This window comes from Larimichthys crocea, chromosome XVII (genome assembly GCF_000972845.2).
Source record: "Larimichthys crocea isolate SSNF chromosome XVII, L_crocea_2.0, whole genome shotgun sequence".
In the NCBI taxonomy this organism is placed as follows: Eukaryota; Metazoa; Chordata; class Actinopteri; family Sciaenidae; genus Larimichthys; species Larimichthys crocea.
This window is the reverse complement of record NC_040027.1, coordinates 4,308,047-4,334,000: the sequence shown is the minus strand read 5'-3', so window position 1 is coordinate 4,334,000 and position 25,954 is coordinate 4,308,047. Positions and strand designations below refer to the sequence as shown.

At 42.3% G+C, this 25,954-nt stretch overlaps 2 protein-coding genes across 2 annotated transcripts; both read left to right on the top strand.

The window, feature by feature from the left end:
* Positions 1-121: 121 nt before the first annotated feature.
* lonp1 (lon peptidase 1, mitochondrial) lies at positions 122-12,077 on the top strand. The gene is made up of 21 exons (XM_019268003.2): positions 122-760; positions 1,097-1,185; positions 1,483-1,602; positions 1,703-1,868; positions 2,899-3,012; positions 3,113-3,174; positions 4,321-4,450; positions 4,564-4,647; positions 4,733-4,801; positions 6,154-6,305; positions 7,023-7,161; positions 7,285-7,463; positions 7,796-7,883; positions 9,338-9,460; positions 9,541-9,657; positions 9,757-9,897; positions 10,011-10,176; positions 10,267-10,353; positions 10,437-10,564; positions 10,745-10,909; positions 11,468-12,077. Exons 1-21 carry the CDS (start codon positions 200-202, stop codon positions 11,621-11,623), a joined length of 3,036 nt encoding a protein of 1,011 aa, XP_019123548.2. The 5' UTR covers positions 122-199; the 3' UTR covers positions 11,624-12,077.
* Positions 12,078-13,375: 1,298 nt separating this feature from the next.
* LOC104927288 (leucine-rich repeat-containing protein 24) lies at positions 13,376-25,249 on the top strand. Its single transcript, XM_019267986.2, has 8 exons — positions 13,376-13,897; positions 15,862-16,046; positions 18,046-18,132; positions 18,934-19,125; positions 19,228-19,396; positions 19,550-19,812; positions 21,278-21,853; positions 23,142-25,249. The coding sequence occupies exons 2-8, from the start codon at positions 15,879-15,881 to the stop codon at positions 23,565-23,567; spliced, it is 1,881 nt and encodes a 626-aa protein (XP_019123531.1). The 5' UTR covers positions 13,376-13,897; positions 15,862-15,878; the 3' UTR covers positions 23,568-25,249.
* Positions 25,250-25,954: the final 705 nt, after the last annotated feature.

Genomic DNA, 25,954 nt, shown 5'->3' with positions numbered 1-25,954 from the left:
GTGTGAGATCATTGAATTCTATCTAATCTTATATTATCTTAATAAATAAAATCAATTTAAGACTTTTTACAAATGTAATAATGAAAAAATAATTAGCTTTATAGCTTTAAGATTAAAGTTACGCAATCCCAATGACACCACGTCATCAAACATTGACGGAAGAAGCTCGGTCACGTGCTGTAGAAAGCTCCAGATCAACATGGCCGCCTGCATGAAGATGCTCGCTGCTGCGGGGCAGCTGAGCAGAAAGTCGGTCCTCGTTGGACGATCAAACTGGACCACGGCGTTCAGCGCCGGTGGCAGCCGGTCCCACCTCACCGGCACGTCAGCCCCGAGCCGGCTCCAGCCCGCGCGGTACTACAGCAGCACCGGGAGCTCACAGAGAGCATGCACCCACCGCTCCTCCATCAGCCCGACAATGACAGCTGGCTGCAGGCTGACCGCTAGGACTCACCGGTGGATGCGGGTCGGGGCTGTTATCCCCGGGCAAACGGAGCTCCTCACACCGACCTCTCGACCGCACATGATTGTGGACAGGATGTACGGGAACCGGGCCAGCGGTGCGGGATTTTCTGGGGAGGACGGCGGGGAGCGTTCAGGGTCTGGGGGAGAGGAGTCAGGGGGAGATGGGGGAGAACCGTACAACGGACCTCAGATGACGGCTCTCACCCCCATGATGGTCCCGGAGGTGTTCCCCAATGTGCCGCTGATCGCTGTGAGCAGGAACCCGGTGTTCCCCCGCTTCATCAAGATCATAGAGGTGAGGATGATGTAACGTTACATCCACCGGAGGACACGGGGATGACGCAACCACCCAGCAACAGTGTTCATGAAAAACTCTGTTTGTTTTATTAGTGCTGCCAGATTAAGTGATTGTGTGTGTGTGTTTGCACAACTATCATTGTGAGGACCACCTACAGTTTTAGACCCTTGGAGTGAGGACCAATCTACAAAGTGAGGACATTTAGGCCGGTCCTCACTTTATTTTCACTGTAATCGGCTCCAGAGCCTATTTATATGCTTCTCTCAAAGTTTCAGAGAGGTCCTCAGAAAAATAGTAATTTTGGAAAAATGTGTGTGTGTGTGTTCCTGTTAGGTCAAGAACAAAGCGTTGATGGAGCTGTTGAGGAGGAAGGTTCGTCTGGCTCAGCCGTATGCTGGAGTCTTCCTGAAGAGAGATGATAGGTAAGTGTGTGATCTGCTGATGATTCACATTAAAAGTGTTTCACTGCTGTGCAATCGGATGCTTTTATTTTGAAGCAGCTCAATGAATGGAATGTATTTATGAGATTAGTGGGGCTTTTCAGGGGTCTGCCCAACAGAAGGTTTGTTCTGTGGATTAGTTTTCTGTTTGTGGCAGTGATGTCTAGTGGTTAAAAATTGGCACAGTTCAAATTCAAAACACTGGAGAGAGAGGGAGACTCTCTGATTGTTGTACAGCGGTTACATTTAGTACAAATAAACTTTTCCCGTCTTTTGCAGTAATGAGTCGGATGTGGTGGAATCTCTAGATGCCATCTACTCTACAGGAACCTTTGTTCAGATTCATGAGATGCAGGACCTGGGAGACAAGCTGAGGATGATCGTCATGGGACACCGCAGGTTAGAAACCTATCAGACCAGAGTCTGATATAGACTCCGCTCTCCATGGCAGGTTGTGTAGAGTTCTGCTATACTCACATATATATGTATGATCTGTCAGGATCCGGATCACGAGACAGCTGGAAGTAGAGCCTGAGGAGGCAGCAACGTCCCCTGTGTGGTCAGAGTCTGAGGGAGAGTCCCAACCCAAACCACCACCAAGACGCAAATCCAAACGTAGCCGCAAGGACCAGCCGGGGTCTCTGACAGAGCAGCTGGAGGACAAGGTCTGTAACATGTTGTGTGTCTCAGCCAGTTCCTAGTTCAGAGGATAGTGACTCAGCACACATTGGTTTAGGCTTTGGGTATTCTTTAGCTATATATTTAGTGAATATTGAGTAAATGACAGCACAAATCGAAGACAGGACACAAGGCCGGGATAGAAACCGGGTAAAGTGGGCTACTGCCATGGGCCTCAGTACGAGGTTTACTGATGGAAGCTAATGAATTTAATTAAATTTTCAAAACTAGAGAACTGAAGTCTATTATTAACCAAGGCAAGGCCCTGCATCGTCCATTTTGTGGGCCTGTCTTGTAGAGAAGCCCCGTGCCAGCAATTAGTTGTAAGCAGTTAATTATTTTAATTTATATTGTGCTCACATGGTACATATTTCTAAGTAAACATGTGTATAATCAGATTACCACAAACTAATTTAACCTGGAGCCAGATTGAGCTGTTCCACTACTGGTTGGGTTCTTGTTCTTTGGCTTCCTCACAGGCAAGATGGTGTCAAAGCTTAAAAAAAAAAAAAAAAAAAAAAAAAGGTTTCTTTATCTTGTCTAACTTCAGTGAAACAGAGCATATCAGGATTTGAATTAATCTGCAGACACTTCAGTTCAAGATGAGTCAAACTTTTCTGTGGATGTCTGCAACAGACAGGTCAGGTAACGGGTCAGGTCAGATAAAGCTTGTTTTCGGCCTGGCCAGTCGCACGGAAATGCTCTTTGCTATGCCCCAAAGCATTTTGTAAAAAGGTGAAACTGCGCCCCCTTCTGGTCAGTTAAAATGAGTGAGGAGACAGCAGTCAACAAAACAGGTTTTTCAAGCATTGTGAATTACTGCAACCACTAGATTCTTGAGCATACAGTCATAAATGTGCAAGGAAATATGAGGCTGATGGGTCCAATAATATGTGAGAGTAGCTGTGGAGACACACACACACACACACACACACACACACACACACATACACACACACACACACACACACACACACATTGTCTTATTAATTAATTGTTTTATCTGTGGTTGGTCAGATTTCAGAAGCAGACCTGAGCCCAGAACTTCAGCCTCTGCCCTCCTCCAACATTCTGATGGTTGAAACGGACAACATTCAACACGAACAGTTCACGGTCACTGAGGAGGTCAAGGTACAAAAACACAGAGTGATTTTCATCTGCAAGGATTTCTGATTCTGTGACGCACGTCACTAAGACAGCGGCCCCTCTGTGATGTGTGTGTGTTCTGCAGGCATTGACAGCAGAGATAGTCAAGACCATCAGGGACATCATCGCACTCAACCCCCTCTACAGGTCAGCTCTCACACTCAGTCACCCTCTGTCCTGAGCACATGCTATCATTCTGTATGTCTATTATACTGATTACAGATGAATGTTTGACAACTAATAGCTCTCCAGTGCAGCGTTATCAAGAACCTCTCATCTGATCAATATCACACTCAACAATACACTCCTTTTGTTCTACAGTAATAAACCAGCCAAGTTCACTTCACAAGATATGTGGTTTTCTTGCTTTATAGTTTTAGTTAGATGTTGCTGATACAGTGCAAAATTTGTCATGGACATTCAGAAACCTTACCTTTATCAAATAGTGTTTCAATAACACGAAGCTAGCAAAACTTTATGGAATATCAAATTTCTGGATGTTTCTGGTTTGGAATATTGGTGACAAATAATCAAAATTTTTGGAGTAACGGAAAAAAAAGCAAGATTCTGACACAATTCATGACCGTGGTTTATACGGGTGCATTGGAGTGGACCCGCATATTTTGAGACTTGCAGTTTAAAAATGACAAGCCAAACTGTAAAGTCAACACTACACCCACCTTATCTGGTCAATTCTTTTTGTACTGTCTGGGAGTAGTGTTTTGGAAGTAATCAATAATTGGCTAAAATATTAATTCAGATTTTAGCACAATATATTTAGAAAGACAACTCAATTCTTTTGACTTCTCAGAATATTCCTCTCAAAACAAAAAGCTTTGTGCTATTGCAGCCACTGTGTCAGATTTGTTGTCATTTGGCTGAGAGGTGACACTGTAGCAGCATCGTCTAACTAAAAAAAAAAAAGAAGGAAAATTTGAGAAGCATCCATCTGACTTCACACTGAGCAGGTGTATTGCTGAGGACCCAAAGGGAGGGCAGTGTGACGTCGATCTGATGAGAGGTTCTCAAGAACGCTGCAGACAGGCTGCACTGCAGGGAGCAAAGCAATGCCCTCATTTCCAAGGGCCATGTTCGGTCACCCTGAACAGACACTGCACCTCCAATGCACCCTTACTTGTCCACTCACATGAAGCCACACTGCAGAGTTCATTCTCTATGTGCACATAATTTGTTACATGTGAGTTATTGCATCCGTTCAGGGACAAATCTAAATGTAGAAATGCTGAAATAGAAGTGTTCTCAAATATGTCTGTGTGTCTGTTTGTGGGTCAGAGAATCCGTCCTCCAGATGATGCAGGCTGGTCAGAGAGTGGTTGATAATCCCATCTACCTCAGTGACATGGGAGCAGCACTGACAGGAGCAGAGTCACATGAACTGCAGGACGTCCTCGAGGAGATCAATGTGAGCAGTGTGCATGCTGAGCGTCCTGTTTGGGACTGTCTTATCTGCTTTAGAGACGGTTTAATAAATAAAAAAAATGCAGGTGTCTGAAACGCGTTGCCGTGTCTCTGCAGATCCCGAAGCGTCTCTACAAGGCTCTGTCTCTGCTGAAGAAGGAGTATGAGCTGAGTAAACTGCAGCAGCGTCTGGGCAGAGAGGTCAGAGGTCCCCACACATTTATTTTTGCCCTTTAACAAGCCCCTGTGCTCATCACCTTCATCTGTGTCTCTGCTGTGCTCACAGGTGGAAGAGAAGATCAAACAGACTCACAGGAAGTATCTGCTACAGGAGCAGCTCAAAATCATCAAGAAGGTACATTTGCACTCTTTGTCTCTCACTCTTCAGCCTCAGTGTACATACGTGCATATTTTACAAAATGTGGGCACCAGAAATACAATGAAGTATGTCATTAATAACTGCCGGGTGCATTTCAGGCCGAACTTCTCTGTGAAAGTGAAATAAACTAAGGATGAATTCTCAGCATATCAGAAAGATCAGATGTTATGACCCAATAAAGGGGTATGAGAGGAAGTAACATTAAAACCAGATTTTAAAGGTTATTAAATGAAAGTTCAGATTGTTTTAACAAAAGGAGGTGAGGCAAAATGGAACTAAGGGCGAGCAAGTGCTGATAAACGAACAAACAAATATAACAAAAAGAGAACTCTAAACAGAGCCTATGTTATCTAACTAAAAACCAAAACGAGAAAGAAAAACCTCACTAACTAAGTCTAACTCTAAATAACAAAAACACATCCAAAACAGCACTCTTAATCCAATGGGTCTAACAGAAATAGTCTACGTGTAATCAGTAAATATCTCCAAACTAACTAAACCCTGCCCAGTCCCAGTAAACCAAACACAAAACCTCCAGTTAAAAAATACAACCAAACGAGTATCCTCAGACACACACGAACGAGGCGAGCTCACGAACACACAAACAACAAGTGAAGCCGCCACGATGCTCGGGCGGCTGTGGTTTAAATGCCCGGTGATGCTGCTGCGGGGGCGCTCTCATTGGCAGCGCGGAAATGATGCCGCACCAATCCTGGCCCTGCCCAGCCACGGACATGTTGTCCCCGCCTCCTCCAGCTGGGGCCAACCAGAGACCGGCAGTCGCACACCTGTCTTTACCTATAGGGGAAAAAACACTACACACACACACACACATGCGCGGGGCGAAACGGCGACAGCCGTAACACAGAACCAAAGGTAGTTTTGAGCAGATTCTCTTCGTGTCTGTCTGCGTTGGTTCTCTCCGGATACTCCTGCTTCCTCACACAGTCCAAACACATGGACTTCACAGGTTAATTAGTGATTCCAAATTGGATGTAGGTGTGAATGTGAGTGTGAATGTTTGCTTGTCTCTTTGCACCCTGCGATAAGCTGGCAACCAGGGTGTTAATTCAGAGTCTTCATGGATTCAAGCCAGCTTTCATTTAGATTTGGCTCACTGCCACTCTGCTGTTTCTGTTACTGGCTGCTACAATCTTGATAATATTATTGTACACAACATACAATCTAGTATCTTATCTTATGTGAGCTGTTCTGTGATTTCCATCACTGAGGCAGATCCCAGAACAGAGACTAGTTTTCATGAGCTGCCATAGCAGGTCTGAGGAGCAGGTCTGTTAATGTGTGTGTGTGTCTGTGGGGCTTTTCAGGAGCTGGGTCTGGAGAAAGAGGACAAAGAAGCTATCGAGGAGAAGTTCAGAGAGAGGCTCAAAGAGAGGACCGTCCCTCAGCACATAATGGACGTTATCAATGAAGAACTCAACAAACTGGGACTGCTGGACAACCACTCCTCAGAGTTCAAGTTGGTCTTATGTATTTATTTGTTTAGTTTTTAGTTACTTTTAGTTCGTTCATGTAAAATATTTCTAATGTCACCTTTCCTTTGTCGTGCTATATTCTAATTTCAACAAAAAAAATCTAAAGCAACAGAATTTATTGAGGGCATTAATGCTGCACAGATTTTTTTAAAATTTTGGACCAAGTTTCCTCCAGGACGAGTGTAACATTTATCTTCATTCATCATCAACATTCGTCTGTTCAGCAGCTTTTTATTTCTGGATACTGGAGATGGTACAGCTGTGTCTACCTATTAACTCCAAGTCAAATTCTTGTCTGCTCTTATATTGGTTTAATTGACCTTGTAGATTTTATGACCACAAGTAGGAGTAGTTTTCTTTGTGAGTCCCTTTTATGTTTGTATCGTGCTCTCTTTCACTCTAGGACACAGGAGATGTGGTACAAGCTGGTTAACAGGTGGCCGTGCCATGCAAAGAACAGTAGCGATGTGTCGGCAAACGACAGTGAGGAAAAAGACGAGCAAGATTTAGGATGTTTCAAAGAATGACTTTGAAGGGTAGAGAAAGCCTTCAGCACGCTTGGAAGATCACATTGTGTTTTGTTGAGATGATCTGAATGTAAATCAAACCACAGAGAAGCTTTAATGTTTGTAGGCGCCGAGAGTTCTGTTCTGAATTTCTGTTCTGCTTTACACTACAATGAAAGAAACTGTGTGTTTCAGTGTAACCCGTAACTACCTGGACTGGCTGACCAGCATGCCCTGGGGTACCAACAGTGAAGAGAACTTAGCGCTGGACAGAGCAAAAGAAGTTCTAGAAGAAGACCATTATGGAATGGATGACATTAAGAAACGCATATTGGTTAGCACATGCACTGACCTTTTATTTTATATCACACGATGGCAAATGTTCAGATACATCTGTATATATCAAGAAGTGTGGCGCTTTCATAATGAACCTGACATCCTCTCTGTCTCTATGCAGGAATTCATAGCAGTGAGCCAGCTGCGAGGCTCCACCCAGGGGAAGATCTTGTGTTTCTATGGTCCCCCGGGTGTAGGAAAGACCTCCATCGCAAGGTCCATAGCCAGAGCCCTCAACAGAGAGTACTTCAGATTCAGCGTGGGAGGCATGACCGACGTGGCTGAGATTAAAGGGCACAGGTCTGGAACTCTATACTGCCGTACTGTCACTAGTAAGGAAGCACCGGTTGCCAATTTTAGATCGGATCAGATCAGATGTGTTGTGCACGTATATCACATATGATGTATGTAAACAGCATTTCTACAGGTCTGATTATTGTAAACGTGTTTTTTTTTTTAACCCAAATTTACTTTTAATATAAAAACTAATTAACAGCGGGCTCTCTTGGGAAAACACATTCCACTCAGAACTGGGTTTTGAGTGCCGTTCCTATCCAGCAGCCATGGCTCTGCATTATTGGACGTTATTGTGGGCTGAAATTGGATTTTCTAAAATGTGTTTGTGTGTCCAGGAGGACCTATGTTGGAGCAATGCCAGGGAAGATTATCCAGTGCCTGAAGAAAACCAAGACAGAGAACCCCTTGGTGCTAATAGACGAGGTCAGTGTGGTGCTGCTTCTCTCTCCGAGCAATATTAATATTACCGGAGGACATTCATGGTTATTTTATATAATTTGTTAATGCTTTTTGACATTAAGTATCAGTCAAAGTTTGGACACACCTTCTCATGCAGTGTTTTTCTTTATATTATAGATTAACATGACATCAAAACTATCAAATAACACATCTGGAATTATGTGGTAAACACAAAATGTAAACCAATAGCCGCTGAATCTGTTTCTATATTTAAGATTCTTTTGCTTTGATGACAGCTTTGCACACTCATTCTCACACATTCTCTCAGTCAGCTTCATGAGGTTGTCACCTGGAATGATTTTTGATTAACAGGTGTGTCTTCTCAAAAGTTAGTTACTGTGATTTCTTACCTTTATAAATGTGTTTGAAACCGTTCCATTACGAGAACCGACAGTCCATCATTACTTTCAGACGTGAAGGTCAGTAAGTCTAGATTATTTCAACTACTTTAAATGTGTCTTCAAGTGCAGTTGCAAAAACCATCAAACACTCTGATGAAACTGGCTCTGCCCCAGGAAAGAAGACCAAGAGTTACCTCTGCTGCAGAGGAGGAGTTCATTACAGTTAGCAGCCTCAGAAATTAAATTGATAGCTCCTCAGATTAGAGCCCACATAAATGTTACACAGCGTTCAGGTAGCAGACACTTCTCAACATTAACTGTTCAGAGGAGACTGTGTGAATCAGACCTTCACAGTCGAATTACTGCAAAGAAACCCCGACTGAGAGAGACCAACAAGAAGAAGAGAATTGTTGGACAACAAAAACAATGAATGGACCTTTCAGTGGAAATGTGGACTTTGGTCTGATGAGTCCAAATTTGGGATTTTCAGTTCCAACTACTGTGTCTTTCAGAGATTCTGAGATGCTGAATGGATTTTATCTGCATGTGTGGTTCCCACCATGAAGCATGCAGCAGGATTTGTGATGGGTGTGGGTGTGCTTAAGGCATACACTACCATATCATTCTGCAGTGACGTGCCATCCCATCTGCTCAGTGGGAGCAGTGGAACCATAACGGAACAGTGACTCAAATACACCTCCAGGCTACATAAGGTCTATTTGACCAAGAAGGAGAGTGATGAAGTGCTGCCTCAGATGACCTGGCCGAAACCCAATTTAACATGAGTCATCAGGTTTTCCACAAACTTGTGTAGTCAAAGTCAGTTTGAGTGCACGCTGTCACTGAAGCAAAAGGCGGACAGACCAAATACAAAATTTTCTGAAATTAATTTTTGCAAATACAAAATAGAAGAATATTTTGATTTTTGGACCCCACTGTATGTATATGTGTTGATATTATATATGTATGTGTTTATACAGTATTATCTATTTGTCTGTGTGAACATGTGCTGATGTTTTGCCATTGAAAAGTGTGATGATAAGCCTTTTATGTTGGGCGTTGTGCTGTCATTACCAGGTGGATAAGATCGGTCGTGGTTACCAGGGCGATCCGTCCTCTGCATTGCTGGAGCTTCTGGATCCTGAACAGAACGCCAACTTCCTTGACCATTATCTTGATGTTCCCGTGGATCTGTCAAAGGTCAGAGGGCGAGCTCTTTATGTACGATTCCACAGTTGTCTTAAAAAATGTCCTAACCAACACCCTCTGCTCCAATGCAGGTTTTATTTATCTGCACGGCCAATGTGACTGACACCATCCCAGAGCCTCTCAGAGACAGGATGGAGATGATCAACGTGTCTGGATATGTGGCCCAGGAGAAACTGGCTATCGCTGAGGTAACACTGACTTCTTTATATTTTTAGTAATAGCAGATTAGTTTTTCTCCAGTTAAGGTTTTGAAGTAGTAAATAAAAAATTACTGTCTGTCTGTCCAGAGGTATCTGGTCCCTCAGCTTCGCACTCTCTGTGGCCTGACTGAGGAGAAGGCTTCAATCTCACCTGACGCCCTCAGTCTGCTCATCAGGCAGTACTGCAGAGAATCTGGAGTAAGGAACCTGCAGAAACAGGTTGAAAAGGTAAAATAGTGTAAAGCTCTGTTCTTAAAGTCAGCGCTGTTCATTTGCAAACCAGCAGATGGACTCTGCTCCACTTCTGTTACACAAAAACATAATTTCCCTGTGACTTTCAGGTTTTCCGTAAGGTGGCTTTCGGTATAGTCAGCGGTGAGCAAAGCGCAGTGACTGTTACACCTGACAACCTGCAGGACTATGTGGGCAAACCTATTTTCACAGTGGATCGAATGTACAATATCACCCCACCGGGAGTGGTTATGGGGCTGGCATGGACTGCTATGGGTGAGAGACACACACACACACAGAAATATGTAATAGTAAATGTTCGTAAAGAGTAAATGAAGTTAAGCCTGAATTTTGTAATCCACGTAGGAGGTTCAACGCTGTTCATCGAGACCTCACTACGCCGTCCTGCTGGAGGAGCGGACTCTAAAGGAGAGGGGTCACTGGAGGTTACAGGTCAGTCAGGGAGGCCTCTAACTGAGTTGCTTTACATGATAGTGAACAGAAAGCATCTGAAAGATCCTTGTGCTCCTCTGCAGGTCAGCTCGGCGATGTTATGAAGGAAAGTGCAAAGATCGCTTCAACCTTTGCCAGAGCCTTTCTGATGACCCAGGAACCAGAAAATCACTTCCTGGTTAACTCCCACCTTCACCTCCATGTTCCTGAGGTAAGCACTGCACCACAGTACTGCAAACTAATGACTTACTCATTACTTTGTTTCATCTTTGTATTCTTTTATTCTACTAAGTGCTTTAAGCTGCTATGTGTACACTGATTGTATCAAGAATACAGTTTGGCTGGTAGTAATGTCCATTCCTGTTTGTCTATAATTGTCATTTGTTTATAGGGGGCGACTCCCAAGGATGGACCAAGCGCCGGCTGCACCATTGTAACAGCACTGTTGTCCCTGGCAACCAACCAGCCAGTGCGTCAGAACGTAGCTATGACTGGTGAAGTGTCACTGACTGGCAAAATACTGCCAGTAGGCGGAATTAAAGAGAAGACTATAGCTGTAAGTACAAGACACACTCACAGAGTCTCAATCTGGCCCTCTTATATCACATACAATGTCATCATCAATGTGATTTAATCACAATGAGTTATTTATTATGAATTATTTAGAGTTTGTTATTCTGGAAAATGATAAACAAAATGTTGATGACTCATCCTGCACTCGCTGAAATTGACTGATGGCACTTTATCATGAAATAATTCAAATCTTGTATTTATTGAACGTGCTTTTGCTTTTAAACAAACAATAAATTGTAGACAATACAAACATATGACCTATATGTTTATGTGCCACATGCCACAACTGAAATCATATTTTTAAGAAAATGATTTTTTTGCTTTGATGTCCGAAGAATAAAGCCACAAATTTAAAAGTAAATCTGTAATGACTCTTGGTCGACACTTAACCAGGCTGGAGGTGCTGTGATATCACACCTAACTGATATCATATGATGAGGCACATATAATATTGTAAGGTGAAGTCTAGCTTTCCAGCCATATTTAAATGGAGGTGTGTGTTTACTCCAGACTTTAAACTGGATTTCCTTATCCCTGTCAGGCCCGCCGTGCTGGTGTGACCTGCATGATCTTACCAGCTGAGAACAAGAAGGACTTCTCTGACCTGCCAGACTACATCACAGAGGGCTTGGAGGTCCACTTTGTGGAGCACTACAACCAAATCTACCCCGTCGTCTTCACACAGAACCAGTCATAACCAAGATTAACTAGGACTTATTCCCATGGGATTTCACAGCCCAGAACGTGTTTGTTACAACAAAACTCTGATTGTCATTCTGGTTGTAGTTAGTAAAACCCAGTTGTTACTTTTTGGTACTCATTCTTGTAAATATGCAGTCTGAGGTCCTGCTGAACAGAATGGTTCTACAATATCTGTTCTCACATCATCCAGTGGACCAGCTGGCCTGGAGGTCCCTAACTCTTTTAGCCACCACAGGACCCTTGAATGTAGGGATACGCTAATGTGATAGAGGACCACATCATACGACTGAAAGATGAAGCCAACTGTGCCAAAGATGGGCATACAGTGAAGTGATGGTGATGATGAACACTGCCTGTCGACACAGGATACGATGTCTTTGCTGCCAGGCAGCCTTGTTATCCACAGCTCTCATTACACAGGACTGTGGATGGACTCTTTCTTATATTATTTTATATTATTATTGACCAGATGTGATGATGATGATAAAATAAATCAAATAATAATCACAACTCTGCTGACATTTAATTTTTGATTTTTATTTAAGGTCAACGGTCCACATTTGATTTTTATTTGTTCAGTTCTTTGTTTTTATTATATATTAAATCACTGTCACCCATACATTACGCGTTTCCATTTTTCCTGTTTCTAACACATTAACTTTGAGGACAAAATGTTCACTTGCTGCCTGACATAGTTCACCTATAGACCGATGGTGCCATGATAACAAGATAAGTATTATTCAGCCTGTCAGTCACATCTTTCCGTCACTTCATGACGTTTATCATTGAGGTCAAGATTAAGTTTTTAGGAAAGGACTCAGGACGTCATTTTTGAACTGTTAACAAATCATAATGCATTTTAAGTTCCATTTGTAGTTCCTTAAATGGCCCCTAGGTGATGGTTTTCACTTCTGTCCAAAAGCAGTCATTCTTATATATGGAGGCCCTTAGCAGTCATATATCCATTCATTTTATTTCCTCTGTTTTCTTGTTAATTTCATTTGGTTTCTTAAGATCTCGAGTTATTTATGTCATTATCTCAAAATAACAAACATTGTTATCCTGACATCTTGAGACAGGAAAACTTTATTTTCCCGAGATAACGATGTAATTGATTAGAGATCTCAAGAAAACAAAAGGATGCTGATGCTGAAGGAAACAATTCTCCTGCTCCTCTGACATTGTTACACTGAACGATGTTTCCTGAAGTGATTTAACATACTAGACTATAATTTTGATTTCCGGAGATCTCAAGAAAATTATCGCATTATTTTGTGATAACAACATTTGTTATTTTGACATAATGACATAACAAACTCGGGATCTCCAAAAAAACAAATGAAATGAACTTATCAAAAGAAAACGGAGAAACTAAAATATATGAATACATGACTACTTTGGGCTTCCGTACTTTTGATTAGAGACAATAACTTATGTACTTAAATGTATTGTGTTATCATGTAATATGTATAACTATTCATATGTGTAATCCTACAACAGGAGCTACAGTACCACCTGACAAGCTGGTTACAAAATAAACATACACACACTTGACCTGTTCTGGTCTATCTTGATTGTATTTTGTCAAAGTGTTACGCCTACAATATATATCTCTCTCTCTTTTTAATCATTATTATTATTGTTTTGGTATCTTAATTGATTGCAGCACATTTTGTGTGTAAACATAAATTTGAGTCCCAGTTTAGCTTTCTGTCATAATGCTTTTATTGTGAAGTAATTGGGCGGATGTGTTTTTCTCCCTGCTGCTGACGGAACACGGCTGGCTTGACTGTGGTCCTGAGGAGGAGCAGCGTGGGTTAATTGATGGAGAGGGATGCTCTGCAGAGAGGAGAGCGACCCGCTGCATGTCTGGACCGAACACGCTGTTTGACACACAGTCCTGCACGGTCCACCGTCTGACCACCTCTGGTCTCTGACGTCCACCTGACGGTCCTCCGCTCATCCATCGATCCCCCTTCTCTCTCTCTCTCTCTCTCTTCATCGCTTGTCGACGGGCCCACGGTGCTCTGCGTGCTGTGGAAACATCCATCATCTGCTACGCTTTTTGGATGCTTCATCTTCAGCACCGAAAATCAATCTGAATCGTTTGGATCACACACACGTATGAGGGGATAAGGAGGCGTCGTGCCCGGCAGACATCACTGCTCCATCCTCCATCCTCCCTCAGCGAGCCATGAAACAACAATAAAACGTCGGTGGCATTATTTCTCCTCCTGTCTGCTGTCGGTCTGTTTTACACCGAGGCCATGTAAGTACAGATGGGTGTGTACACTGCTGATCAGATCATACTGTTTACACTATTGTGTTGTGTTGTGTTGTGTTGTTGTGTTGTGTTGTGTTGGCATGGCCTACAGCACCTCTGGATATTTAACCGCTTCACAGGATTACACACACTGTGACAGATCAAACGGCACATGGCTTTATTGTCCTGTATGTGAGTCAGTGGGAGGAGAGGTGTGTGCACAAACACAATTTGTTTACCTGAAGAAGCTGTGCATGAATGCAAAAACACAGACACCACTCGATATAATAGTCGAGTAAAAGAACACCACGTACTACAACCTGGATGCCAAAACATACTTGAATTACTACTTCTATTACAGTGTGAAAAACTGAACATTATAGGCGTCGATGAAGTAAACATTTGACTGTATAGATGCACCTAATAAAGTGGCCGTCGGGTGTATCTAACACGCAGATGAATGATTAAGATAAGCAAAGTTAATAATTGAATAAAGGATCAGTGTGTAGGATCTAGTGGCATCTAGCAGTGAGGCCACATTGTAACTGAATATCAGCGGTTACTTGGTGGAGATGATGGACAGCTACAAGTACCTCGGTGTCTACATTACAGCCCCAAGAGGGCCTGGCCTGAGCGCTGCATACCGATTCTGTGGTGAAAAAAGCACAGACTGTTTCACCTGAGACGCTTGAGGAAATTCCAGGCACCCCCTTGAATACTGAGGAGTTTGTGCTGCATGTACAATAGATGCCTAAAAGACAAATATACCAGACCTGGAAACACTGACACCAAACCATCGTATTGTGTTATAAAACGTGCTAATACAACAGCCATCTTCTGTTAAAGACTTATACATCAAATGGTTTGTACTTCTACTGTAATGGAGGAAAAAGGGAATGTAAAAATCAACATCTCTTTAATCATTCACTCTGATAATTTCTGAGGACACCTTCAAGACAGAATGAGTATCATACAAAAACAAATACAAAAACCCACTAGAAGTGTCTGGTGACATGTGTTGGTACACATCCAAGAGGAACAGGAGCCGGGGAGGAATGTTGTGTTTACAAATCCTCTAATTCTGCTTTATTTAGTTAGACAATTAGACTTGTGACCAGCATCATATTGTTCATATGCACGCATATTTCCATATCATGTATATGTGTAGACATGCAGTGAACGCACAGTAGAAAAAGGATGTACTGAAGACACAGTTTCTTAATGACACTTCTCTTCTCACATTTCTTGTTACTTATTAGTTTGTTAATTACAGCTATTAGCTACACACTGATAGTACTTTGTGTTATGAATTATGTTGCTTAATGGAGTTCAGTTCCATTTACTTTATGAGACAGAGGACGATGAGTCACAACTAAAAAATGATGACACAATGAAGTCACAGATGCAAAGAGGAAAGCTTGGAGCCGGGGTGATTATGTGGCATCATAATACCAATGAAGCCCGTAATATAGACAGTAAAACGATTAACTCAAATTATCAGAATTCAAGTTGTTTTTTTGTTTGTTTTTTATTGTGCAAAGGTAATTTATTTAATGTCCTCATCATCACAGAAACTAAAGAAGTCGGAACTAATTGCTGGCTCTAACTGTGATGGGTTGAGAATGCTCCAACTCTTACTGGGCAGCTTTCTTCTTATAAATATGATGTACTGCACAGCAGTCATCCAAATTTAGCTGTTTGCCAACATGTGCCTGTGAGTCCAAACATGACAAAACTGACCTTGTTCTGGCAGATCTGTAATTAATCATGTTTTTCCAAGCACGGACAAATTGCATTGTCAAAAAACAAATCATGCAGTCAGCCTGTTTCTGTTAGAGCTGAGCTGCACTGATACTTGCTGTCAGGATTACATGCACAGTCTGTTTGTTCTTTTCTCTCAGCTCAGATGGTGATGCAGAATGTCGATCGTGACTAACCTGTTTGTTCGCTGCTCTCTCCTCACTCCTCAGTCCTGTCAGTTGATGCGATGGCTGTGTTGCTGGTACTTCTTCTCTCCGTGCTCCTCCTGTCCCTCCACACGCCCAGTCGAGCGTCTCCTTCCTGCCCTGTAAGCTGTCGCTGCTACAGCCTCACTGTGGAGTGTGGCTCCACCGGCCTGAGGGCCATTCCCAAACACGTTCCTCCATCCACACAGGTGGGTTCATTACTAAAAGAGGACATTCGCTCACACTTTGCTATTGATTCATCTAATTGATACAGAATTAAAGAACCAGTGACATCCAGTTCACCATCAGTCAAAGAAAGAAACACTGACCACGTGAGAAAGGTGCAGCTAGTCTGCTATCTCTGTGCTGGATTCACAATCGCATTCCTTCTGCACAACTGTAGTCAGTGGTTCTGCATACAGGAATAAAATGAATATAAATAACATAAAAATGTATACAGTGCTAAAAATATGGAGATGGATGACATCCCTGAAGCCGAAACAGCTGTGCTGTCACTCTGTGTGTGTATGTGGGGATGGGGGCTTCGTATCATCTTCATTTAGATAGAAGGTGCAATATCTCTCCCGATGAGCAGATGGAAGCCTCTGCCTGTGTATGACTGTGTGTGTGTGTGTGTGTGTGTGTGTGTGTGTGTGTGTGTGTGTGTGTGAATGTGACAAGTGCTTTGAGTGGTGGTGCTATATAAATACAAGTCCATGTAGCATGTCACAGAGGATCTTGTGTTTTCACAGGCACTTCAAGAACTAGCAACATCATGTACCCACGGGTACGTGATGCACTCGTAGGTGACACCACTCCGTTGTCCTCTAATTGCCATTACACAGATATACAGACTGAGTGAGTTTACAAAGGAACTGTTTATGGCCTTGTGAAACTTCTCTTTGAACGAACTGTCATGTTTTTAGACTCCCTCGGATTTGTATATAGCCAACCTAACACTCTGCCAACCAAGAATAAAAGTGTCACTGACAGGCACTTTCACCAGGACCAGTACAAAGTTCCACCATCTCTCTTTGTATAAAGTTATCTTATCTGATTAGCTGCCGTCTGAATGACCCAAAAGGGTCCAGAGCAAACAAACAATCAAAGGATTATTTTCCCTAAAGACAGAGACTGGAGTCCATAAAATACTGAATACACAGCACGAAAGCAAAAAATACAATAAAGAGGCAGAGTAGTTCTTCTGCACCTTCTCAGTTTGGAGTTTGACACCTAATTTATCTATGTGACCACTGTTCCCAGGATTTTTGTGAACTGAATTTATAATATCATGTAAAAGTTTGAGTTAGTATATTTGGAACTGTTGTTCAAACTTTTGTTTTAGTAATAGCAGTGAACTTTGATAGGAATAGTGTATTTGAAATATGAACACTGTCTTGTACTGTCTTGGTGTAAGCCTTATTATGCACAATCTGATGTGTGTAACATATCAATAAAACATAAAAATGTATGAATAAAAAGACATTATAAGTGACAAAGTACAACAGTTAGGGTGCTTGGCTACTAAGCAAGGTGAGGTCTGAGCCATCATTCAGTAGAATGCAAAACATTTTTCTAGGCCATGCTCAGCCACTTGAGGGTTTGTACTACAGCAGCAGTTATTGTCTTAGACCCACATCGTGCTTGAAGTGAGTTCCTCTTATTCACATGCTGATGTTTGTATCATTTGTTACCAGCAAATCATTCTAAATTTGTGACTAAAAGAGTCTGTTGTGTCATCATCTGACTTTGTTTATGTTCCCTTTATGCCCCTTTATAGGCGGGCCAACGTCAGTGTAATGTTAACGTAACATGACTTAGACTATCTGCCAACGGAGAAAAACAGACAAGTTAGAATGGGAATATGTGAGCATCACACAGTGCCCCCTGGGTAATACAGTTTACTTAGAGCCATTATGAACCGCCCAGAGAGGCTGATATGGAGTGGGCATAAAAGAGCAGCTGTGAGAAGTGTTGCAAAAAATAGTCACCAAATAAGTAAATGTAGAAGTGCTGTTACTTTGTAGTGATGAGTACCACTTGAAGCACTCCCTCACTAACATTTCTGAGTGCGGCTGAGAGACTCGCTCAGTTATTGAGTAAGCGCTTGTTGTTATCACAGAATGAGCTGAACTTATTTCAGGCTTTTTACACACAGTACTGAACAAAAACTCTCCCTTTGTCCCTCTCTGTCTTCTCTTCATTCAGACTGTCTTTCTTCAAGACAATGTGATTGGTCAGATACGTCGACAGGACCTCACTCTGCTGAGGCACCTGCACTACCTGTACCTGCAGGTAACGAATACACACACCTACAGGGAAGTACTACAGGGCTGTTCATTGGCAGTGATAGCTCTTTTGTTATGCCATGTTTTTGTATGCATTTTTATATTGTATGTTCTGTATATGTTGTGTTTACCAGTGTGGCTAAGCTTCACAGCCATGATACAATACAGTAAAATGTGATTCCTGCCCCGAAAATGTTTTGATTGAAAGTTATAGTATTATGAAAACATGCCGTGATCCAAAACTGCAAATTTTATGAAAACAGTTTATTCTAATTGAAAAGTCTGAACAATAACTATATAATGAAAATATACAAATATATACATACATACTGTTTGCTTACTGAAGTAAAAACTAAGTAAAACAAATGAGATAGATAGATTACCAGAGAATTCAATATTACATTATACCACTTAATCAAAACTCAGTCCAGGCAACATAGTCTGTGAAGTCTGCGCACACACAATTCTAATATAATTCAGCAAGCTTGTAAAACATTCGTCCTTGAGCCATCCAGTAACAGCCGGTATGAATAAGCTCTATGATACTTTGTTGCTGCTGTGAAACGCTTGCAGGCTTATTGGAAAGTATGACCCGGGGAAGCAAATACTTCACGGTATGAAGTGTAAAAAATATTCACAATGTGTAAGACAGCAATCAAAAAATATGTGCAATTATATAACATCAGAGGGCAGCGTAGACTGTATGCTAATGTAATGTTACTGTTTATGACGCGAGCCAGGGGGACTCCTCAGACTGAAATATGCTCTTAAGATGCTGGTATGATCGATCATAATCCTCCTCCTGTAGAACAACACCATCTCAGCAGTGGAGCCAGGCTCTTTTCAGAACCAGGGTCAGCTGTTGGAGCTAGCACTGAATGGGAATCGGATCCACCTTGTGACGGCCGACATGTTTCAGGGACTCGAGCATCTCCGCATTCTTTACCTAGCAGGAAATGACATCACACGCCTACTTGACTACACCTTCCGTGGCTTACAGGTAAGGCATGTTAGAACACACGTTTCCTGCTCAGTACAGCAGTTTTCTTTATTCTTATCAGACACTACAGAGATATGTACCATTTTCACAATGTCTCTGCAGCGTCTGCAGGAGCTCCATTTGCAGCACAACAGTATAGAGATGCTAGCAGATCAGGCTCTAGTTGGCTTGACTTCTCTGGCTCTGCTGGACCTCAGCAGGAATAATCTTCACACCATCGGCCCTGCATCCCTGCGACCTCTGGTCAGCCTGCAGGTGCTGCGAATCACAGGTGAGACTGGATTACTGACATACATGTTCATGTACAGACATCAGGGATTGTCATGAGGAAAACTCGGTTAGAGACAACTGACAGTTATTTTCTGTCTTGGACCTCGACAGTTTCAGCATCCAACCTAACCTCCTGTCCTCTGCTCTGCTGCAGACAACCCATGGCGCTGTGACTGTGCTCTCCACTGGCTGAGGAGCTGGATTGATGAGGAGGGCCAGCGGCTCCTCAGCTCTGCCGAACGTCGGCTGGTCTGCACCGAGCCGCCGCGCCTCTCCCACCTCAGCCTTGTGGAGGTCCCCCTCAATAGCCTTGTGTGTATCCCACCACTGGTGCAACTTGAGCCCAGGAGGCTTGCTGTGCGCCTCGGAGAGAGCCTCAGGGTGTCCTGCCATGCCTCGGGTTACCCTCGACCACAGGTAGGGAGAGTGTGCATGTCATCAGCTGAATCAGCGTATTTTAGAATGTGATGGGCAAGAAAGAACTTTAATTCTGATTCCAATAAAAAGATGTCTGAATCATTTATTAAGGTATAATGGTCTTGAAAACTTAATATACTTAATAAAAAATGGTAGTTGTGACTGTCTGTTACTGTCAACCAAAAAGTTGCAGATGACATCGGGTGTAAGGTAGTGTTTCACCATGATTTTGTGAAACTTTACTGTGACGACCATAGGTCCTAAAAATGGTTTTAAAAACAGGTCCATAACTAAAGAGTTATGGGCCACGCGTCTCTGTATTAAGAAATGCTGTACAGAGCAGAATCTATTCTTAGTTAGAGGTTGTGTAAGCAGGATAGAGAGTGATTTTCAGGTGTTTTTTTGTTACAGTACCACTGGAAAACTTGAGCAGACCTTCTTGTTAGGTACATCAATACTGTCTGTCTATATCTCTATAATTGGCTTGCTCATCACACAGTCTGTTTTTTACTGTCAGTCTTAATCTCTTTTTTTATGAACAAGATTCATGTCTTAGAAGATATGGCATCCATCCTAATATCCCAATATGGTTCGTCTTTTGGTTGACTTGGTCACACTTTTTGGATGTTTCGGATTGAACAGAGGCGTCTTTATCTCTTCAACTAGCCAAGACTTTATCTCTTCCAATAACCATGGTGTTTTTTTGTCACAGAAACGTGGCTAATTAATACACAGCTTCCATAGGTCTTGTCTGCCTATCCTTTATCAAAATTTTCAACTGTTATTTCCTCGTTCCCCATTCTCTGTTTTTCTTCTGCTGTACCTACATTTAAGTACAAGTAGGAACCTGTATGTATTTCATATGCAATGACTCATGCAATGTGACAATGAACACAATGAATTTACACAGTAAACTGAGAGCTGTATTGTAAAGTGTTACTGACATGTCTTTACACCACCGAGGATGAAACTACCTCTCTCCCTGGACTCCCTTCTGCTCATGCTGAATGTTGGTTTTGCATTCTTTGACAAACAGAGATTTCAGACAGCAGTTCAGTGGAGCGTCACTGTGAAATTCACTGCAAATCCTCTCTTAGGTTGGCTTGCACTGGCTTACTGTGGTTTGCAAAAAGGAAAAAGAAGCATTCACAAGGATCTTTTATTGGCCAGTAAGAACAGGAGAAATGATCACAGCAAAAAAGCAGTTTTAATGTACATACAGGCACCTGACTATTGTTTTAAGACACTAAACTGTGAACCCATACCTGACCATTGGGGGCTGGACCTGTGCTCACGTAGCCCATTAAGGTATCACTCACTGGACTTTGATTTCAATTAAGGTGGCTTGAAAAAAATGTCACAGTGGACTGTTAATTTTAGGTTTTAATCGTGAGAGTCACGTTTTGATTATTTATGTAATCATACCTTTTGAGCAATACCACTGATCATGAAAATATATTTGCAGGTGACCTGGAGGAAGGCGTCCCAGGGTAAAGTAGTGCTGTCTCCCAGAGGACTGGTTCAGGAGCTGGGTGCTGGAGGAGGTACAGTGAGCAGAGCAGAGGAGGCTTCAGAGGAAGGCAGAGTCAGTCTGCAAAAGAATGAAGGAGAGCGCTTCGACCCTGACACCGGGAGTGGAATGTTGTTTCTCAGTAATGTCACTGTGGCTCATGCAGGTTTCTATGAATGTGAAGCCTGGAACGCAGGAGGTGTCGCTAGGGTGACCTTTCAACTTGCCATCAACTCATCCACTTCCTCCTCCTCCTCTTCCTCCTCCATTTGGGCCTCGTGGTCCCAGGTGGCCTCGCCATACTCCCCAGTCTGGCCCCGACTAAGGAGCCACGGTCCTGCTTTGGGCTCGGATGTGAGCCGGGAGCCCCTGTATGCTCTCGGCAGTATGGCTTTTAGTGCCCTGGGAGCTGCCACTCAGACTGCCATCGCTGTGGGTATCTCTCTGCTGGCTCTGACCGCTCTGCTGCTCGTTGCTATGATCTACAGCCGACATCACCAACGAGACAAGGAAACTGATGGAGCTGAGAAGGTGAGTGTCTGTTTGTCTGTACAAGAGTATATTGACACATTTTATTTATTTGTAAATTGACCAATTTTAATGTCCAAATGATAAGTGTCAGGAAGTGCTCGGGGCACATGTTTTATAACAACACAGAATTTGAGATACTAAATTGTTTTCTGACATATTACATGGATTTTAGCTATAGAATGAGGCAATTTCTGTCTTCCTCCAACCACAAATCTTTTGGTGTCACAGCCTTCATGTCTTCACTTATTAAAGTGAGAAAGTGAGAAATATTGGGCTTGTCATGTTGCCACGTTTCAGTAGTTAAAAATGTGTCACGTTGCATCATGAATGATGAATCTTGTACTTATCATCATTCTCTGTATGAAACGGTTGGTTGCACTTCGTCACAGTGAAGAAGAAACAGCCATCTCATGTTATTCATTTATAGAGCTCAACTGTTAAAGCTTCCAAGCTACCTCACATCTCTGTTCTCACGTCAATCTGCAAACAGTTCACGATCCAGCATCTACCTTACCTTCCATATCCTTTTTGTATGCACTGATGCTGGTTTTAGGTATGATAAACCTTTTAAATGGAATTAACTGCAAACCGCCCTCAAACTAGAGGCTCATTCCCTCTAAAGCTTTATTATCTGATGATGAAACTGTTATTAATTCGTAGTAGTAGAAGTAGTAGTTGCGTTTGTTGTTCTGTTTGATGATTGTTTTCTTGTGAGTGTGTCCTGTTATCAGGTGTCTCTTGGAAAAGAGATCTTAATCGCATTGAGACTGCCTAATTAAATAAAAATAAAAGATTAGCTGATTTTAGCCATGGATGGACAAGTACATTAAGCTGCGTGTCATCAGCATAGAAATGAGCCAGACTCATTGATTATAAGTGTACAGGATAATAGACACAGACATGCAGCTAAAAGAAGAAAGATAGATGAGAAAGATAAACAAAGATAAGTTAACATATACTTATGTAGAAGTTATAAAAAAAAAGACATGGAACAACAAATTGACAACATACAGTACAGTGTTTTTATGACTCAAGCAATTGTGTACAAGCTTATAAGAATGCCAAAATAGTGTACGTATTAATGGATAGTATAATGTTGTTTTGTGTACATAATGCATAAATGTAATACCCACAAAATGCTTCATGAATTAGCACCTCCTCACCTGACATGATACAATTTTTCCAACAGTTTACCTCCTCTGATTACACTGAATACTGTTTTTTTTTCATTATATTGTATAATGCTGTACTGCGGTACTGTGATAGTGACGAGTGTGAATTCCTGCAGGAGGAGAGCATCCTGTATGTGAATGACTACTCTGATGGTCCCACCACCTTTGCCCAACTGGAGGAGTACCGTGACGAGCGTGGTCATGAGATGTATGTCCTCAACAGGGCCAAGCCTGTGCTGCCTCCCGCTCCACCCACAGCTGTTTCCACCACTAATCTGGGTTGTCCCGCTCCATCTGACACCTCCAGCCACACCCTGTCTTCTGGGCCAGGCCAGACCATGAGTCCCACTCTGGCCCCGAATAAACAGCAGCAGCAGCAGCAACAGCACCAGCAGCAGGAGGGCGACATACGGACCATGAGGAGAATGGCAGGGGAGGGAGGGGAGGCCGAGCCTGTGATCACATCAGAGGCTGAAGGAATGTTTCTTAATCACACGGGCCTGTTCATGGACTCTCAGATCGCCTACGAGATCCACTGCTGAAGAGGAAAGAAAATCCACTGCAGCACAGAGGGTTTGTGTGTGTGAGGGAGTGGTTTACAGCACATGTGAAGAAAGTCAGGGTGTCACTGCTGGAATCTACTGGCAACTGACTCACCTGTGTGGAACGATTTACTTACTACAAGACTCATCCACGCCTATTGGAGAAGGTTTGCATATCTGGCACAGCTCACAATCTGGTTTATCAAATCAATAACATTGAGACTTTTCAATGGACACACTGTGACACCAAAACATCAGTGGTGAGTAGACTGGTGGACAGACCAGTGTCATTCAAATACCCTACACTTAAAGACAATTATAAGTGGACTCAGGTATAGACTGAGCTGCACATGCTAAATACACATGGACATCTGGGTCAGCATTTATCAGAACTACTTTCATACCAGAAACCTTCCACCGTCTTTGCTGTACAAGAGTCAACGTCTGTCTTCTCGAAAACCCAGATAAAGTTCACAGTTGACGGCAGCAGGGTGAGTATGATAAAAGGGGGAAATCATGGGAACTTCCAGTTTATGAGCATGTGGGAACCCTACTGTGTTTTATAATGTTAATATTTGGACATGTTTAAATTGAATCTCAGACTGTGCAGGCTGTTGAGCATTACAGTGAGGGTGTGAGGCAGACACAGCTGAACTTTGTAACTATTTATTTAAAAGTGTGGGAACATGTTAATCATCACAGAGAAGGATTTAAAGGAGTCTTCATCTTTTGTCATACTAATCAGTTCTGATAACTATCCTGTCCGATCCCAGATATCAACCAAAAGTCAAACTCGCATCTGTGTCGTGAAGTACAACTCTGGCTCTCTTTGGGTTTAGGTTCTCATTCGTGATTCTGGATAACTGAAGCTGGTTATCACATGGCTCAGTTCTCCCCTGGGTTTTTCAGGGTCCTATGAAAGAGGTAGACTTCTTAATTAGAGGCTTAATTACAGCGTCAACAGATCAGAAGTATTTAATGTGAAATAACATGAAACTTATTGGCTGTTACAATGGCAGAAAGTAATATTCAGTAAGATAATTATGGAATATTATCACAAAACTGAGGCCTATTAAGCTACAAAAAGATAGAAGAGAGAAGAGATATTAAAAATATTAAAAGTGGTCACATTTCTGGGATTACCTCATTGGCCATCAAACATGATCTGTATTCTAGTGTCTCGGAGTGAACACAATATCCAATGATTACATTAAGAAAAAAAAGAGATGCCTCATAAGATCTCACTGAATGGTTGCATTTGATTTTTTTTTTTCAATAAAAAGGCTACAGCAGACCTGTTTTCATTGAGCCAACAAATATTTAACATTTGTATTCTGAATGACCCCCTCTCTCTTAACTACTCTTCTATCAATTGTACAATAAAGGGCCTTCTGTCCCTGTCGAGATCCTGCAGGAATGATGACTGGGCCAAGAGCACCAGCAACAGCCTCCTATCTTTGATTCTGTTTATGTTTTTATATAAGTCATGTGTGTTTGTGTTTATCCAAGGTATATCCAGGGAAGAGGGAGTGCTTGGGTTCTTCATTAACATATTCTGACAGCTCATGACAAAAGTGTCCAAAGTTTGGATTGAAGTCAGTCCATTTCATTTTGTGTATGTGAAATTTTTTCCCATTATTAAAACCAAATGTACAAAGAGAATAAAATCTTTGCTCAGCTCATTTTTTGTGTGTCTGTCTTTTGGATCTTTTGCTCAATCTTCCTCCTTATATAATGTTCACCATCCAACCAAAATAAAATACATGGTATCATGGTTCTACCATGTGTAAATGTGGTCACCATGTCAGTTATAAATGAACTTGTATGGCAGCTAAACAGTAAACTAAAATATGTTTCTGAAATACATAGTATTAGTTTGCAGTGACCCCTGGTGGCCATTAGAAAATGTGCAGGTTCTTCTGCATTGGCTTCTCTTCACAGGCCTGGAAGCTGTGTCCACTAATTTTAGGTGACAGGACCATCATTCAAATGCAGATGGCAGGTTGATATTAGTGAATAGTGAATAACTCAAAGCTCAAAACATGGAAGAGATGGTGGCATTTAACTTGCTGTTTCCCTTTGTTCAGTGTTTCCTGAACCCTGCTTTTTATGGCCTTTCTTCCACCTTCTCATCCAGTAGCACAGCAACAGCGAATCATAGTTCAGCGCCTGATTGTGCACGTAGCCCAGCTCCATAGGTGCACCAGCTTTTTTGCCTTTTGCATTTTTGAAGCGGCTCTGCCTGGAGCCTGCGTTTTTGTCTAGTTATGTTTTGCCCTTGTGGTGGAAGAACAGAGGGATGTTACTTGCTCGCAATGAGTGCTGACACAGGCAGAGTGGCAATATAAAAAAAGATGTGTGCAGTGATCCCTAAAATGTCCCATGAT

Coding starts and splice junctions, on each gene's coding strand:
- lonp1 (XM_019268003.2), top strand. CDS start 200: ATGGCCGCCTGCATGAAGATGCTCGCTGCTGCGGGGCAGCTGAGCAGA. Junction 4,648..4,732: donor AGCAGCGTCTGGGCAGAGAG/GTCAGAGGTCCC, acceptor CTGTGCTCACAG/GTGGAAGAGAAGATCAAACA. Junction 9,898..10,010: donor TGCAGAAACAGGTTGAAAAG/GTAAAATAGTGT, acceptor TGTGACTTTCAG/GTTTTCCGTAAGGTGGCTTT.
- LOC104927288 (XM_019267986.2), top strand. CDS start 15,879: ATGGCTGTGTTGCTGGTACTTCTTCTCTCCGTGCTCCTCCTGTCCCTC. Junction 16,047..18,045: donor ACGTTCCTCCATCCACACAG/GTGGGTTCATTA, acceptor CTCTTCATTCAG/ACTGTCTTTCTTCAAGACAA. Junction 18,133..18,933: donor TGCACTACCTGTACCTGCAG/GTAACGAATACA, acceptor CTCCTCCTGTAG/AACAACACCATCTCAGCAGT.